Source organism: Lutra lutra, chromosome 9 (assembly GCF_902655055.1).
Source record: "Lutra lutra chromosome 9, mLutLut1.2, whole genome shotgun sequence".
In the NCBI taxonomy this organism is placed as follows: Eukaryota; Metazoa; Chordata; class Mammalia; order Carnivora; family Mustelidae; genus Lutra; species Lutra lutra.
Genome location: NC_062286.1, coordinates 40,557,864 through 40,575,113, shown reverse-complemented (window position 1 = coordinate 40,575,113; position 17,250 = coordinate 40,557,864). Strand labels below are relative to the sequence as shown.

At 57.5% G+C, this 17,250-nt stretch overlaps 1 protein-coding gene across 2 annotated transcripts in view; it reads left to right on the top strand.

Annotated features, from left to right (window-relative positions):
* The first annotated feature begins 567 nt into the window (after window positions 1–567).
* The window catches only part of ATOH8 (atonal bHLH transcription factor 8), a 33,923-nt gene continuing 17,240 nt past the window's right edge, over window positions 568–17,250 (top strand). The window contains exons 1-3 of one of the 2 annotated variants that reach the window (XM_047745294.1): window positions 568–1,834; window positions 10,188–10,379; window positions 15,052–15,230. In XM_047745294.1, the coding sequence (XP_047601250.1) occupies window positions 1,079–1,834; window positions 10,188–10,379; window positions 15,052–15,102 (999 nt within the window). In that variant the 5' untranslated portion in view covers window positions 568–1,078 and the 3' untranslated portion in view covers window positions 15,103–15,230. Of the gene's footprint in view, window positions 1,835–10,187; window positions 10,380–15,051; window positions 15,231–17,250 lie in introns of those variants that run through there. The other variant, XM_047745295.1, reaches the window with a different exon arrangement.

Here is a 17,250-nt window from a genome sequence, read left to right as displayed (position 1 = left end):
GGCTTAGCAGGCCTCCTGGGGTGAGGTGCCTTCAGAATCTCACGGATGCCAGGTCTACCTGAATCCAAAGTGTCTACCCTCCCCAGCCTCTCTGACTCGCAGTGTGAGTGGGGAAACACATGCCTTTTCTGAGCCTCAGTTTCCCTAGAGCCTAGGCCTTCTACTCCTGGCCTCCCTGCTCCAGCAAGTGACCAGTGGGTGGGGTGTGGAGCTGTGGCAGTGAGGGTCTGGGCAACTCAGGGCCTTTCCCTTCCCCCAGCAGGCCCCCTCATCTTCCCCCTCGCAGAAGTCCCCGCTCCGTTTTTTTGTTTTTGTTTTTGTTTTTTCTCAGTTGGTGATTTGGGACGGGGAGGTGCTGGGTGCAGAAGGTCCCTCAGAGGTCAGCTAGGCTGGGTACAGAAGGCCCAGCTCGGATCTGGGGAAGGGCCGAAGGGCCCAGAAAGCCACGTGCTCGGGGTAGTTCTGCGGGGGAGCGGACGGTCCTCTGGGGAAAAGAGAAGCGCCCCGGACTTGAGGAGGGGCGGGGAGGGAGAGTCAGAGGAGGCAGGTTCTGGACAGAAGGGATGGGGGTGGGGGGAGGTAGAGAGGACGCGGACAAAGGAGGCGGCCGGCAGCCCAGCTGTTTTGAAAAATGCTTCCTGTTTCTTTAAAGGCGCTCGCGGCTCGGGCGGCCGGGGCTGGGGAGGCGGCGGCGGCGGGAGCTGCCTCCTCTCCGGGCGGCGGCGCTGACTGATCTCGCGAACTGGGCTTCTGTGTAAACTGAGGCTAAACAAACACAGATGGAGCGCAGCGGGCGTTCTCCAGAAATGCTGGCAAGGCGGCAGCGACTTCAGATGACACTCTGAGCGCTCCGGGAACGGACAGCCCGGCGGCTTCGCGGAGCCGGCGGCGCAGCTGCCCCGGGCGAGGGGGAGAAAGGGAGGGAGGAGGGCGGCGCGAGCAGGGGGTAGAGCCCGAGACTCCCAGGCGCTGAGCGCGGCGGCCGCCCGGGCAGAGCCGGCGCGCAGCGTGCAGAGCGAGCGCGGCGGGCGCGCGGCCCGGGCAGCCCCACGCCCCTGCCTCGCTCGCTGCCCGCGCCATGAAGCACATCCCGGTTCTCGAGGACGGGCCGTGGAAGACCGTGTGCACGAAGGAGCTGAACGGCCTCAAAAAGCTAAAGCGGAAAGGCAAGGAGCCGGCGAGGCGCGCGAACGGCTATAAAACTTTCCGATTGGACTTGGAAGCGCCGGAGCACGGCGCCACCGCCACCAACGGGCTGCGCGACAGGACCCAGAGGCTGCAGCCGGTCGCGGCCCCGGTGCCAGCCCAGCTGGCGCCGGCTGTTCCTTCAGGTGGGGGCGCGGACCCGGCTGGGGAGCGCAGGGGCGCTCGGGCGCCGGAGGTCTCCGACGCGCGGAAGCGCGGCTTCGCCCTGGGCGCAGTGGGGCCGGGACTCCCCACGCCGCCGCCGCCGCCGCCGCCTCCGGCGCCCCAGGGCCAAGTACCCGGGGGTCCCGAGGCGCAACCTTTCCGGGAGCCCGGCCTTCGTCCCCGTATCTTGCTGTGCGCACCGCCTGCACGCCCCACGCCGTCGGCGCCCCCTGCGCCCCCGGAGTCTTCCGTGCGCCCAGCGCCCCCCACGCGCCCCGGGGAAAGTTCTTTCTCGTCAATTTCACACGTAATTTACAATAACCACCCGGATTCCTCCGCGTCGCCTAGGAAACGGCCGGGCGAAGCGACCACCGCTGCCTCGGAGATCAAAGCCCTGCAGCAGACCCGGAGGCTCCTAGCGAACGCCAGGGAGCGGACGCGGGTGCACACGATCAGTGCAGCCTTCGAGGCGCTCAGGAAGCAGGTACGGGCTCCCAGCCGCACACCCTCACTGAGCCCGGGGACGGTTGCTGGAGTGGGTGGGTGAGTGGCGGGGAGAATTTAGGGAGGATGCGGGTGTGTGCGAGGAGCAAGTTATTCCCGCCCGGTCCGCCCAAGAGTCCAGACGGGTTTGAGCCCTCCTAGGGCAGTAACCTTCGCCACAGCTTTGGTACGGATCTTAGGGTGCAAAGTAGAGGCAAAGGGTCGAGATCTTTGGCCCAGGCACGACCAAGTTCTCCCGCCAACCCCCGGCGCGACCCTTCTGCGCGTCTGACTTTAGCCCTCATAGTTCACTTTTATGGCAACAAGTATTTGTCTTCCCGAGTCCCTTGGGCTAGGTGAGGAGTGGAGAGAGGGAATGTGGGAATCTTGTCTTCAGCGAGGAAGCGGTGGGCCGGGGGGTACACTTCGTCTTCAGGCATTTAGCGTGGTCTGGGTTTTGGGAGGCCTAAGATGCTGCAGAGGGTGGCCCTGGTTTTGCCGTCCCCCCTTCAGCCTCTGCCTCCCAGAAGGGATGCCCCTGCACCCAGGCTGCTTTGGGGATCTGCAGCCCATCCCCTGGTATCCTTAAGGATCTGGGTTACAAGCCTACATCCCCTCCCCAGGGTCAGCCTCAGGATCTGGCTGGTGAGAGCCTTCCCAGGGGATTCTCCCCTGCTGCCTTTCACCTTATGGTGAAGCAGCAGGTTCTACTGACAAGACCCGTGGATTGGGGGACCTTCAGAGCCTAGTTTGGTGGTGGGTCAGGGCTTCTCAGTTTGGGGCTGGTGGGTGCCACCCTCACCAGACAGCGTCCTCTAGGGGGTTGGAGAAGAACATTTATCTGAGAATTACCCGCAATGGGGAGGGGCAGTTTTGCAATCACACTTTAAACAAGACTGGGACTGCCCTGGGGTTCTAGACTTCTCATTTTCTTAGAAAGAAGGGAAATCTAAGAAGAAGGTAGTACGTGCCCACTGCCCCCACCCCCAAAGGGAATGGGGAAGGATTGGTGTGGATGTGACAGGTTTGGATGGTCAGGTTTTTGCTTACTCTACAGCTGACTTCCTGTGTGACTTCAGGAGAGTTACTCAGCCTCTCTGGCTTTAGCCAACAACAAAGCGTTTTAGAAAACTGGATCTTCTTTCTGGATCCCACTTTCTTCTTCCTTCTGTGGGCAGAATGGACAGGTGCATGTGTCCATCCATGGGAAGGGAGTTGAGCTCCTGGGAAGAAAGAGACTCTATGACTTGGGCCAAAGTGTCTTGCTTGGGTTTGGGTAAGATGCTTGGTCAGGGAGGTGGCCAGCCATACCAGTTGGGACCCTGGGCCGTGGGCCAAGTGGAACATTCAGGCTTACTCTTGGGCAACAGCTCTGTGTCTGAATGCTTGGGGAGGACAGCCTATAGAGCATCAGGCCACCCACGCCCAGGATGGAAGGCTGACAGCCTAGGCAGAAAGATGCCTTTCCACTGGCTTACCTTGCAACTAGGGAAGACTGGGGAGGCCACAAGCCAACGGCATCACAGCTGGTGGGTAGCCGGGTAAGGCTGACACCTAGGTCCTCTGACTGCCAGTTCAGGGCCCCTTTTGTCCCTCTGGCTGCCTCTTTCATTTCCGAGAAAGTGTCCTGGTCTCTGTGTAGTCAGCTCCACTAAACATCTCATTTACCCAGTGGTTTTTGCTTCTTTCAGTCATATTCTACCTTGGTTGATCTCAACATCCCGTCAGGTTGAATTACCCCAGTTAATGGAATGGAAAACTGAGGCCCAGAGAAAGAAGAAAGGAGACTTGTCCAAGATCACCTAGTGGGTTAGGGAAGATGACAGCAGTTTCTGGAATGCCTGTCTGGCCAAATGTGTCCCAGTGTGCCCTCTGTATCTGTCGTGTTTATTAACAATCGGAAGCTGGTTTACCCATGACTGGATCCGAGAGGAAATTATTTAAATCCTGGTCTCCTTTCACTTCTCCCCTTTCTGTGGGGGTAGTTCTACATAAAAAGGACAGATTCGGGGACGTACCTATGCCTGTACACATGGTCATTACCCGTGCCCAAGAGCACACACAACACATGGCCACAGAGGTGCCTGCCCCTGTTTGTTTCCTCCTTGCTCATTCTGTTCCTTCCCCGGAAAGCTGCTGGGTCAGAGTGGGCATCTGCCTGCTGTCTGCCACGGAAGGAAATGTAGGTAGGGCACTGGTGATCTCCGAGCTGGGGGCTGAGGCCACACCAACCACAGCTCCCATCCATGGAGAAAATCCTCTGACCTGAAGGAGCTCCTTCCTCCTCTGGGCCTCTGTTTCCCGCACGTTTAAGAGGCACATGCGAGTACACTTGTGCACACATACACGCTCACACACCCCAATCCAGACAACCTGTAGCCCTGGATCTAGGCTCAAGTTTGACTGTTTGAAATGGGTCCTTGGCAGAGAATGGAAAAGCAGAAGGACGATTCTGCCTGAAATGAAGGCTTGACCATCATGGCACCAAGATCAGTTCTGGGATTGTGACTCTGGTCCAGGGTTTTTTTTTTTTACCTGAGCAGCTTCCTGATGGGGTTAAAAGAGCACTGGGCAAGTAGTCCAGAGGGCAGGGTCTGAGTCATGGCTCTGTTGCCTCCTTTCTGCCTAACCAGGAAAAGTCACTTTCCCTCTCTGGGGCTTCAGTTGCTAAAGCTGAAAAATGACCATAAGTCTTACCCGCCCCCCCCCCCATAGCTTCTTTGCAAAGAGCAAACGAAGAATGGAATTGGGGCTGTAGGAGGAACAAATATTCCTTGAGCATTCGTAGTGTCCGCAGTGCCAGGCAAGGCCTTGAGCGATGTGGAAATAAACATTCTGTAATCATTTTAATAACAATCATAGGAACTACCGTTTATCAGATACTTGCTTTGTGGCGAGCACCGTGTTGGGCGTGTTATGTGTGTTAGTTCATTTAATGAAATGGGTGTAATTATTATCCTCTCCCCATTTCACAGATAGTGAAACTAAGGTTCAGAAAGCTTACCTAAGTTAGTTGAGGTCTCGCAGCCTTCGCGGCTAGTGCACCGGGCCTTGTGGGTTCTGTACTGCCTGGCTCCTCATCCCGCCATTCACGGGATGTGGGTGTGCTATGCCTCCTGGGCCTGGAGCCGTCAGGGCCTGCATAGCTGTGTGTCACTGTCACTGTCGAGCCTGGATTCAAATCAGAGTCAGTGAGTCACTCCAAAGCCCAGGCTTTTAACAGCTCTGCTTCTCAGCCTCTTGAATGCCCCGCAGCTGTCCACCCTCAGCACCCACCCACCAGGAAGCCTTCTGTTTGGTCCAACCCACTGTGCTCTTAACTGGGAAGGGAAGAGAGGGAGCTGCTTGGCCATGGAAGTGCAGGTGGGGAAGAGGCCCTCTGGTCTGGTGGAGGGGGGAATGTGTGGGGCAGATGGTCAGGCCACAGCACATGCCACCAGCCCAGCTGCATAGGGCCCTCCCTGCCGCCTCATGTGAAGGCCATGTGTGCACAGCTGGGCCTGGCCCGTGTGCGGGGCTGCTCCAGGGCCAGGTGGGAGGGGGTCGAAAGGAAAGTCTGGCCTTGCTGGGGGGACGGGGGGGTAGGGGAGAGGCCAGCATCCTGGCTTTGGCCTCCGGACGACACATTGGGACATCTGGTGTGTGTGTAGCTTTCCTCCTTCCCCTCAAAACTTGAAGCCCCTCAGCTTTGAAGGAGGGTTGGCGGCCTTGCAAGGCTGAGGCCAGAGGAGGCTATGAGGAGCCCTCAGGACCTGCTGAGGTGACTCTTTAGGAAGTGGGTGCCAAGCAAGTTGGGCCTGGGCCCCCTTCTCTGCTGCCCTTGGAGTCTCCCGGGGGATCCTCACAGAGGGAACTCACGATGGACTATGAGGGGGGATGTGGTGGTGCCCCCAACCCTGCCCTTCCCTCAGTCACAGACCTCACAGCCTGCCAGGGGCCCATGACCCCACAGCAGCCAGTGCGCGCCTCCCCAGGGAATGGGGACAGGCCTGCTTTGGGGACTCCATCCACATGGTTGAGGGGTGAAAGAGGCATCTACTCTGCTCCCTCAGGAGCACTCATCACAGTGGCTCGTTACTGAGCCTCATTGCACTGGGGGAAGTGCCCTACCTGAGCCAGTTGTTACGTGTCTTTATGGTCCCCTTTCCAGGGCTGTGTGGCCCTGGGGCCGTGGCTCACAAATACCAAGACCCAGGTTCTCAAGGTCCAGCCTCATGGCTGTGTGGAAAAGGGATTTTAGAGAAACTATTTCGGTAGAACTCGACAAGGACCTTGAACAGCTCTGCACCAAGGGGTTTCACCCCAGGAAGCCAGCCCTCACGCGGACACGAGAGGTTAGAGAAGACGTTCCAGTAGAATCGGGCGCTCAGCGGTGGGTCGTGCCCACAGTGCTGTGGAGCTCTGCAGGCCCAGGAGTCCCGACAGGCTTCCAGGAGGGCATCGTGGGCAGGATCTGAAGCAGGGGATGGCTTTGAGCACTTCGCTGCATGGGCTGGTAGCTTTTCGGCGCTGTTTCTCTGTAGCAACTGCCTGGGTTTGCTTCCCTACATCCCCTTCTCAGGTCGTGGGGACTTTGGTCATTTTGTTGGTAAGGAAGCTGAGATCCTTTAAGGTCATAGGGGACCTTGTGACAATCCCTACACCTGGTCCTCTGAAGCTTAAAAATCCTTACGGCACGGGGTGAGCACAAGGCAAATCCTTTTACTTTCCTAGAAGTTGGGCAGTGTTAGGAATAGAAGACACGTGACCGTGCTGCCTCCTTTGCCCTGTGTCCTTTGACTAGTGGAGCAGACCGCTGCTGAGGGGGTCCTCTGCAGGTGGTGGGGCGGCTGGTCATGCCCAAAGGCTAAAGGCCCATGGGATCATCAGTCCAGAACTCTCCAACCCCAGGTCAGAAAGGTGGGCTGCCTATCCCCCGAGGGCTATAAAGGCTTATCCAAATCCACAAGCTGTTGCTTCCAACTAATTGGAAAGAGCCCAGCTAAGGCATCGGATGCTTCTCTGCAGAGTGGAAAAGATCATTTCTACCTCACTGGGCTGTTTAAAGATAAATATAGGCATTGTATTAAAAATACCCTTAGTAGGTCACATAAGCAGCCAGGGGTGGCCTGGGTACCCAGACATTGTTGTTCCCACTCTCCAGATGAGGAAACAAAGGCCCAGAGAACCAAAGGCACCTTCCAAAGTCGCTGGAAGTGCCTGCACTTCAGACCAGCTCCTTCCACCCTTCTCCACCTCCTAGAACTAGGATCTGCTGCCGGACTCTCACTTTGTGGGGGCTGGGCCAGGCCAGGGTGCTTCTGAACTGGGCTTCTGGGGGCACAGGACTGCATCCTAGGGAATGGGTACCAGGAGGGTCTGGAATTAACCAGGTGAGCCGAAGAGTACCTCCCACCCAGGGCAGGAGGATGAGGAGGGGGGTGGAGCCACCCAAAAGTTGCCCTTGGCGTCCTACATGTGGCCACCTGTGCTGGAGGGAATCTAGGGAGCTCAGTGGCCATGAACCTTCCTGGACTACTAGACAGACAAGCTCCTGCCATAGCTTCAGGTCTTAGTTCAGTGAGCTGGGACCCAGGATGTCCACCTCTCTTTATCTTCGTGTGCAGATGGGATAACCGTCTTTATTTGGGGGAAGGTTTTAAATGGGACAGAGTGACAAAACTTGGCCCAGACCCTGGACTGGAGCCCCTAGGTTGGTTGGCCACATCTGTTGCTCTGTAATCCTGCAATGACCCTGGCTTCTCATGCTCAGATCCTTCCCAAGATCCCTGGTACCCACTGGCAGGAAAGCCCATCTGTTCAGGGGCCAAGGGCTCAATGAGCCAGGTAACTCCCAGTGTGGCCCCTGGGAAAACACCAGGAGGGACCTGTGTCACGGAGCTATGCCCAGTCCCCAAGGGCCTCTGGCAGGTAGGCACTCCCTCCTGGGTGCTGGGTTGGCTCTTGAGATACCCCCCCTTCCCCTGTGCCAGGACTCCAGGGAACTTTTCTGTCCCACTAACCTTGTTTATTTGTTCAGGCTGATAAAGCAGGATCTCTGGACTCTGGTTGGGAACAGGCAAAGTGCATTGTTCTGCCAGCTTTTCTTGGATGGGTTTGGAGCCACAGCCAGGACTGGGGGGTAGGTGGGGGGGTGGGCACTGCACAGGAGGCGGCATTCTCTCCATCACCAGCCTGCCCCTCCTTCAGTTTCCTAGTCCAGTGAGTGGCAGCTCTGTGGCTGCTGGAAGATTTTAAAAGGGGACAGCAAACCTTGCCTCTGGTGTGGGGGCCATTTCAGGAGCCCAGCTGGTGGGGAGGGGGCAGTGATAAGCAGGCATCTTGTCGTGCTTCTCACCTGCTCCAGAATCCTGCCTCGAGAACCTTCTGCAGACCCGCTCTTAAGGACTCGCTGACTTACCTCGGGCCTCACTCTCTGCGGTGTGCCTGTGGTGGTGGGTGCGGTCCTGTGAGTAGATGGAAAGGAAGCCAGCCCATGGAAAGACGAGCTCAGTGGCCTGGGGTCTGCTAGCCCTGGACAGCTGGAGTCGGGAGTTGAGCCCAGATGGCCAAAAGGTATGTGGGCTTCAGCTCTACACCGAAAAGCTAAGTCTCCATCGTCTGGGAGAAGAAAGGGTTTTGAACACTTTTCCAAACATTCCACAGCCCCCTGGTGAATGTGAAGATAGGCCGGTCATTTGTTCATTCATTCTCTCGTTCAGCAAACCCTTTGGAGGGTCTGTTAGGGACGAGATCTGTGCCAGGCCCTGCAGACGTGGGCCTCTGCCCCTCAGCTCTCTGGGAGACTGCCTGTTAAAGGAGTCACAATAATCAGAAGTTGAGGACAGTCGGGGGGCTATTAGTGCACTCTTAAGGGCAGGGCCTGCTCTGGCTCTCCTCCCCTCACCCCCTAGTTCAGGATTGGGAAGTGAAGTTCCGAGAGAGCTCCGGGACAACGTGAGAACAAAGTGGACCATGCATTTTGGGTCCCCATCTGAGGGGACTCTCTTAGCCACGCTTTCTCAATCTCTGCGTCAGTGACCATTCGGGCTGGGCAGTTCTTGGTGGCGGGGAACTTATAGGACCCTGTGCACTGCAGGATGTTTAACAGCCTCCCTGGCCTCTGTCCAGCAGGGGCCAGTACCACCTTCCCTCCACCACTCCCCAGTACTGACAATTAAGAATGTCTGCAGATATCACCTACAAACCCCGAGGGATGGAATCATCCCCAGTTGAGAAACATTGGCCCAGAAGAGGGGCTGGTATATGGGGGACACTCATCAAATACTTGTTGAGTGTTCATGCTGGGGCAGCCCACTCTGCGAGATGGGGGTTATTGGGTCCCAGATTCGGTGGTAGGGGTGGGTGCTGCGTCTTGATCTGGATGCCAGAGAGAGGAGGAAACTGGAGCCCTGGGGGCTGGGTAAGCACGGCCCAGCCATTCGGGTGAGTGGTACATCAGAGAGGGGATAGATAGCACCCATCAGATGGACGGTGTGGGAGCATTTCCACGTCCCAGCACAGTCTTCCTTGCTTTTTGCTTGCACGGTTCCAGCACTGGCGGACAGTGTTAGAAAGTTAGATGCTTTGTCTCTTCACCCTGTACAAACCCCTGTGCAAATTAGTGAGCAGACGTCTGCTTGGCGATGAGTCACTGACAAGCATGTCAAGTCTGGTTGTGGCTGTAAATATTTATTATGCACCTGTTGCCTGCCCAGCAGCACCTGCAAGTCCAGAGGGCATAAAGAAAAAGAGAAAAGAAAAAGGAAGGCCCTCCCGGCTAAGCACGGGTACTTTTCTTCCTGTATGTCCCCAGAGTCCTGGGTCCCTAACTCTGTTATGATGCTAACATCTCTCTCAAGTGTGAGTTCTCTGAAGTCAGGAAGCAAGTTATTATTCAGAGTGGGACCCGCGAGTGTCTAACAAAACAAGGTCCGCTGACTGAGTGAGTGGGTGGATGGAGTATCAGAGCCAAAAAAGAGGAAGCATGTCAGTTCTGTCAGAGAGACTCCCTCTTAGGGACTGTGGGGGACGGAGCTCTGTCAGCGTGGGACTTCACATGCTTCATTCCTGTTGCCCCGTGGGCGTGAGATGAGCCACTGTTTCTTCTCCTGCAACGGTGGGAACGCGGATGCCTCCCGGAGATTGTGAGTGGACGAGTTGAGATGCGGGCAGGCACACAGTGGGTACTGAGAACAGAAAATAAAAGCCGGGACAAGGGATTCAACAGGCCATCTTCGCTGCCCGGGGGCCCCCTCTCGGGCAGCAGGACGTCATTGTGAGTGGCCCCATCTGCCTGGCCAGGGCCCAGAGCCCCACCTCACCCCCCCCGCCCCCCCTCCAGCAGCCCCTACTGACACCTTCTCACCCCCCAGGTGCCGTGTTACTCCTACGGGCAGAAGCTGTCCAAACTGGCCATCCTGAGAATCGCCTGTAACTACATCCTGTCCCTGGCGCGGCTGGCAGACCTTGACTACAGCGCCGACCACAGTAACCTCAGCTTCTCCGAGTGCGTGCAGCGCTGCACCCGCACCCTGCAAGCCGAGGGACGCGCCAAGAAGCGCAAGGTACGTGCCAGCAGCCACTCGGCAGCCTCCCGAGTGGGGCGGGAGAGGTGGGAGCGGAAGTTGGGCATTCTGCTCTCACCCAGGCTTCTGATGGGGCCAGCAAGGTCAGCCTCCTGGAGGTTTGCTGGGGGTCGCTCCCTGGGATTACAGGGGTGACCCTACTCCTGGTCATGGGGCTGTCGGGTACCTTGCACAGTCACCCCGGGCCTCTGGGTCTGGGTGTGCTCCCTTCATGGGGAAGGTGATAGGTCTGGAGCTCTTTTCTGGTTTTCCGTGCTCTGGTGCCGATGTACCCAGGCGGCCCCTGATAGATGTTGTATCAGAATGAGCCAGACTAAGCTCCCCTGAGCCAGGTCACAGGACTGGAGAGCTCTTCAGCACGTTTGGGAGTATGACTTGGCCTGGGGATTGCCTGCGGCCGTGCATTAAGGCGAGTGACGTTTGTAATTCATTCTTTCATTCTGGAGAGATTTGCTGATCCCCAGCCCTGTACCAAGCATGCCAGACAGGACTATAAAGGTGACAAATGTGGTCCCAGGGCCCATGAAGCTCACAGGATGGTCGGAGTCATTCTTCTGTCAGTGGATACGGGTGGCAGAGTATGACAGGATAGTCTCAGAGGTCTGGGCTAAGGGCGGTGGAAGGCCAGGTGGAGGAGGGAGACCTTACTTCTGCTGCCCAAGGGGGTTTGAAAGTGCATCTTAGGGTAAGAGGTCTTTGATCTGGGCCCAGAAGGACAACCAGGAGGTCACTGGGAAGATGAAGCAGGGCCTAGCATCCGAGACAGAGGAACCAGCCTGCATGAAGCTCAATGTGTTTGGAGAAGGATGTGTGGGAGGAAGGGTGGTGGGCCCAGCTATGGCCCCTGAATGGCCTGTGCTCCCCTGCCTTTCCATTTGGGGGTCCGTGCCAGGCAGTACTGAGCAAGGCTTATGGCAACCCTCTGGATCTCTGTTCCTGCAGGGCCAGGGGAAGAGACACAGAGGGTGGGACCCTGTCTGTGTCCACGAGGTGGATGGAGGCTGGGGGAGATGCCTGCCCCCCTGGCCATCCAGGGCTGGAGAGGGTGGGGGAGCCCGGTGACTGGCATCCTCCATCCTTCCTTCCTGGCCTGCCTCTCCCTCTCATCCCTGACATTCCCCGCCTAGCCCCCCCCCTTGCCAGCAGGCTCTCTCTGGGTTCCCCAGGTTTTCCAGAGACCTCTGGGCCCAGAGCCAGGAAGGCCTTCCCATGGACTGTCCTGCCTCCGCCAGGGAGGGCCCCACTCTGTCCCCCCTGCCAGCCAGCCACTGACGCTACTGCAGTAATTGTACGTTGCATTCCTGGGAGTGATTTAACGTGGACCAATTAGATGAAATCCTCATCAAGTGGGTGAGAGAGGAAGCGCCACTGGCTGCTGGCAGGACCACTTTCCTCTGGAAAGTGACACGGGTAAATTAAGGGCGTGATTGATGGCTCCATGCAGGGCTCTGTGACAAAGGAGGTTTGTAAACTCTGGGTGAACTTCCCGTGGCATTGGGGCAGCCCGGAGGTGTGGATGGGCAGGGTGGGCAGGCGCCCGTTTGCTCCAAATCCACCTCTCATCCCCTTCCCTCCCCCACCCTGTGTGTCCCCCACTCACGCACCAAGACAGGAGGGCTGGCTCTTCCCTTCCCTGATCCTTGATTGGAGCTGATTGGAGTCCTGGGCTGTGGAGGATGGGAGGGGAGCGGGGTGAAGATGCCAAACGGAGAAATGAGCTCATGGCTTCCCCTCAAATCCCCTCAGATCTGAGACACGTTAGAGACCATTGTGTCCAACCCCCCATCTCCCTGATTGGGAGAGTGAGGTGGCAGGTTGTGGTTTGTTGCTGATAAGTGGGCACCGTGGGAACCTCATCAGTGATTTCTCAGGCCCTTTCCAGCCTCCGTGTCCAAGTGGAGGTTTTGCCTCACCTCAGAAGAGCAGGGGACCGCTGGTACCCTGCATCCCCTCCTGCTGTGTGGTGGACCCGGGGCTGCTGTCCCCCAGCAGCTGTGTCTGCAGTCAGCACTGCCTGGAGGACGTAGATGGCCAGGGTCCTGGAGGTGCCAGGACATCCAAGGACCTGTCCTGCCCTGGCGTTCTGCCCTGGCTGGTGGGGGGGGGGCAGTTCACAGGGCCACCCCTGTTTCTGTGGCTTGTATTTTCCTGCATGTCTGTCGCCATACACATAGGTGAGTCCTGAGGTGTCCTCGGGGAGGGTCTCCAGTGACCTGCCCAGTGGCCCTGAGTGGCTGGGGCAGGCCCCCGTTTTGTTCATCGGAATCAGGGGGGCTGGTGCCCCTGGAGATACCCTGATGATTCGTTCATTCAGTGTTTATTGAGCATGTGGAGTGAGCTCCGAACGGGGACTTCACCCTCCGCAGTCCCTGTAGAGGGATGGTTTAGGGGCTGAGATCAAGTCTCTGTCCCCCTTCCCCATGGCCACTGCAGGTTTGGGGATAGGAGTGAGCCAGGCTTACATCCTAAAGAGAGAGGGAGAGAGAAGGCAAAGAAGGGAAGAAACTAGAGATCGCATGCCAGGGTAAGTGAGTGGCTCAGAGGAGGTCCTCTGTAAATGGCAGCTGTGACGACAGTGACCCTCACCAGCACGACCAATAGCAATTTCAGCCATTCCCCTCAATGGCACCCTCACAGTGAATGTGAACCCCAGAGGCTGGGCGACCCTTTCTTGGGATACCTCCATGAGAGACAGTGCACAGTGTCCTCTAAGATCCCTTGTATCTCTAATGAGCTGCCTTGACGCCCCCCACCCTCCCCAAACCTGTGTTAAGAATGGGATATAAAGTGAATTCCCCCCGCCCCCGTCAGGCCCCATCTCAGCCCTTCCCTGGCAGGGCTGGAGACCTGCATCCCTTGACCGGTGGGTCCTCTGTCTCTGGGCCTCCCAGGACACAACTTTGAGGGCTCAGAGCCTCGTTAGGGAGCCAGGTCGTGCAGGAAGGCCCATGTCAGAGGCCGCCCAGCCCAGGGATGGGGGCAGGGGCGGGAGGGGGTGGGGGGAGTGGATGGGCCCTGGAGAGCTCAGTTCTGACTCTGCTGTAGCTGAGATAATGCACGCTAAGCACCTGGCTCTGGGCCATGTTTCTGCAGCTCCTGTTTTTAAAGCAGCAACTCCTGAGAGCTTCGGAGGAGGAGGAGAAAGAGGAAGAACAGCAGGACTGTTTCACACCTGGGCTGGGGGGGCCTTGCCAGACCTGCAGAATAGCAAGGGACCAGTCTCCCACAATCTGGGGTGCTCCTTTCCAGCCACTTTAACCCCTGGAGTACTAACCAGAGGAAAATAACGGCTACTGACATTGACGGCATAGTTTCGACCCTGGTGCTAGACGGCCAGCAGCAAGTCCCTGCCTTCGGGTTGCGTGCAGGCCATTTGGGGACGGGGAGAGAAAAAAAATGTCCTGATGCACTGAGTGAAGGGCTCTTCCGGAAGCCTGGGTGGTGACTGGGCACCCCCCCCCAGGGCTGTGCCGGCTGGGGGGTGGGGCTGGCTCTACGAGGCTGGGTGGCTGGACCTGGTGCTTCCTGCTGTGTATGTGGACCGTGCCCAAGCCCCAGAGCACAGGAGGCAGAGTGTCAAGGGCTCCTGCTCTGGCTGAATCCAATAATCTGTGTGCAGGGCCTTCTGTGTCCCCAGAGTGTCCACTGAGGGGCACTGTCCTGGCTCTGCCCCCACCCACATGTCCATGGTCACCCCTGCTGGGGCCTCCGTGTCCACTTCTGTAAGGTGGCTTACAGAACCTTACAGGCCCTTTGGGGTCGGGCTTTTCCTGTTTAATGACTGTCCGAATGACCAAAGCATCGCTCTTACTTTCCCTGTGCCCTGCCGGGTGTTTCACACAGACCTGAGAGTTGCTCCCAGAGACTGCTGGGATCCCCAAGCAGTGCCCAAGAACACTAATGATACCTGAGCTTCTCAGAGCCTGGATTACATGCTGGGCACGGAGCTTAGGTCTTGTGATGGGTTGCCTTGTGCCTTCCTGCCAAGTCTGCGAGGTGGGCACCGGGGCTGTCCCATTGTCCAGATAACAAAGCTGAGGTTCAGAGGCCTGAGGAGCTTGACCAAGGTCCCTTAGCCGGTGAGAGAGGCATGCGGGGGGCCTGCCCTTCCCTGTCCTGCCTCCCACATGGACGTGGGTGCATGAGAAGAGGTTCTCTTTCCACATCCTCCTGGCGAAGTTACTGTGTTAAATACCATTTGCCTTCAAAGCCTACAGAGTCCATCTATGCTGGGATAAAAGGGGGGTGGGTGGGAAACCACCATCAAATTCCTAGTCATAAAAATGGATGCAATTTATTTTTTCTGGCATTCCAATTACAGAGACGTTTGTCGCCAGCTGTTTGCTCTAACACAGAGTGTTCTCTCAGCTGCCGCTTCTCCTCTCACATTTGACATCATTAGTCCACAAGTCTGGCAGGGACTGGGTTGGAGAGATCATTGGCTGGGGAGCCTCACAGGTGAGCTCAGAGCCAGCTCTCCCCGGAAGGCAGAACTCGGGCCTCTGGAGTTCCCCAGTGGTTCCCGGGTAGGGTAGAGGTGAGGCACTGCTTTCCTCTCTCCTCTCACACTCTCTTCACCCCGCTCCTGTCCCCTTCTCTAAATTGCGCCCCTCCTGACATGCACTCACAGATCCCTCCCTTCTCCCCACAGCAAGGAAGAACCAGAGCCATAGAGCATGGGAAGCTCCCTCTGATTTGCTAACCTATCACCCTTTGCGATCCAAAGACCCTTCAGAGAACCCTTTCCCTCCAGAGCACCCCTTTGAGCCAGGGTGGGCCTCTGGAAATCCATGCATAGGCTCGGTGACCCTTAGTCCAGGACACTGGAAAAAGGGTGTCTGTGTAGTTGTGGGTTGAGTTGAACCCTACCATTCCTGCAATTCTCCATGGTGCTGGCATTTAACTCTAAGGCACATGAAAGCTTGCGTGACAAGCAAGACTGTGAAGTAGGAGAAGTAGAGAGCTTTGGAGCCAGAGACCTGGGTTTGAGTCCTGACACTGGCACTTTGTAGCTGTGTGACCTTGGGCATGTCACTTAACCTCTCTGATCCCACCCCCCAATCCTCTCTCATCTGTAAAGTGAGAACCCACATGCCTTCCTTGCCACCTTGCTGGAAGGATTAAATGAGGTCCCATGTGAGAAAGGGCTGGCATTTTCTCAGTGAGTGCCAGAGAGGAAATCTCAGGAATTCACAGGAATAAGGTAACAACTTCCCGTGGAACCCCATGAAGGAGTATCTCAGGGATGAGGCCATGCCAGGGGTGCTGAATGACTGATCAACAAAAAGGCAGATAAGGATAAATAGCTCTGAATGGGGAATCTGTCCCTCTCTAGCACTTCAGCCCACAGCCCTGGTCCTGGACCCATAACAGGAGGTGAGCATGCAGCCCACCCAGAAATTCCCAGGCTTTCGAAGTTCGTGGATTCATAACCACAAAACATGCCCAGTGTTCAGTTGCGCACACTAATAATGCTGACAAACTGTCGCCAAGAGTCGTGTCAACCACGTGCTTAAGTGCCCACTGCTTGCCAGACACCCACGTACATCATCTGTACCTCACGTTTCACTGACCCTACAAGTGAGGACCACTTCTCCCGTTGCACAGAGGGGAAACTGTGGCTAACAAGCAGTGGAGCCGGTTCAAGCCCATGTCTCTTGGGTCCCAAAGCCCCCTGCTCTTCAACCCTAGAGGCTTGCCGGGCCCTCGTGCTCGCACGCTGCCCAGCGGGGTGGCCCGCACCCGGAAGCCCCCCGCAAATAGCGGGGTGGTGCGTCTCACCCGGAGCAGTGGCTCTTATGTAAGCAGCTGGGACAGCAGCACGTGGAGGCTCCATTTAGCCGCAGGGAGCCAAGAGCCGCTGGCGGTGGCATGGGGGGTGGCGTCGGGTGGGGTGGGCCGGGGGTGTCGTTGGCCCCGAGCGCCCCCAGCGCTGCACCGCCGGTGAGGCCTGACACCGGGTTAAGTCGCCTGGCGGCCTCTGGCTGCAGCTGGGAGCACGCCTGGTTCCCATTCGGGGCGCTGTGGTTTTGATTAGCTGTTCTGCGAGGCAGGCCTGGTGGCGAGTACATGGGAGATCCGCGGGAACAGAGGGTCCCCCGCCCGGCCGCCGCGGCCCCCCCTCCTGGCAGCCCCAGACTCCAGATGTTCCGAGCGCTCGCTGGGAAGGCCTGCTGGCGCCACGGAGGGCAGAGGGCAGGGAAAGCACGCGAGCTGGAAGCCCAAGCACTCAGTCACCGCGGGCCCTGGCCGCCCGCCCAGCCCGCTGCTGGCACATTCCCCAGCTCTCCCCTGGCCATCTGTTCCCAAAAAACCCTTTCAGAGCCTCATCATCACTCAGGATACAACAGCGCGAGCAGCTGGTTTGGAGGCAGAAGGGAAAACCGTGCAAAAGGTCCTTTGTGAGAGAGGAAACTCACTTATGAATAACAGGGCTGGACGCCGTAAAAGTTGGCGGCTGAGATCCTTGTTTCTCAGGCGCCGCTGTTTTCTCTGGACTTTTTATCTCTGGTTTTTATTTTGTTTCCCCTTGTTTTCTTTTTATGCTGTTTCTTCCTCCTCTTACACCCCGTGTGACTTTTCTTCCTCCTCGAAGGTGCCCGAGGACCACCTAATTTGTTCTCCTGGATGCTGCCAGATTCTCTTCCTTCTCGAAACTGTTAAAGTCAGGGATCGTTGGAAGGGACTGTTTTTGTAAAACCTCGGCTGGAGGGGACAGACGGGAAGGAAGGTGCCTGGGAGGGCACGCTGTGGGCAGGGCCCAGGCCGTCAGGGTTCAGGTCTTGGACAAGAGGTGCAGAGACGCCAATAGCATTGGGGCCAGTGGGGGGAAGACAGAGATGACACCGAG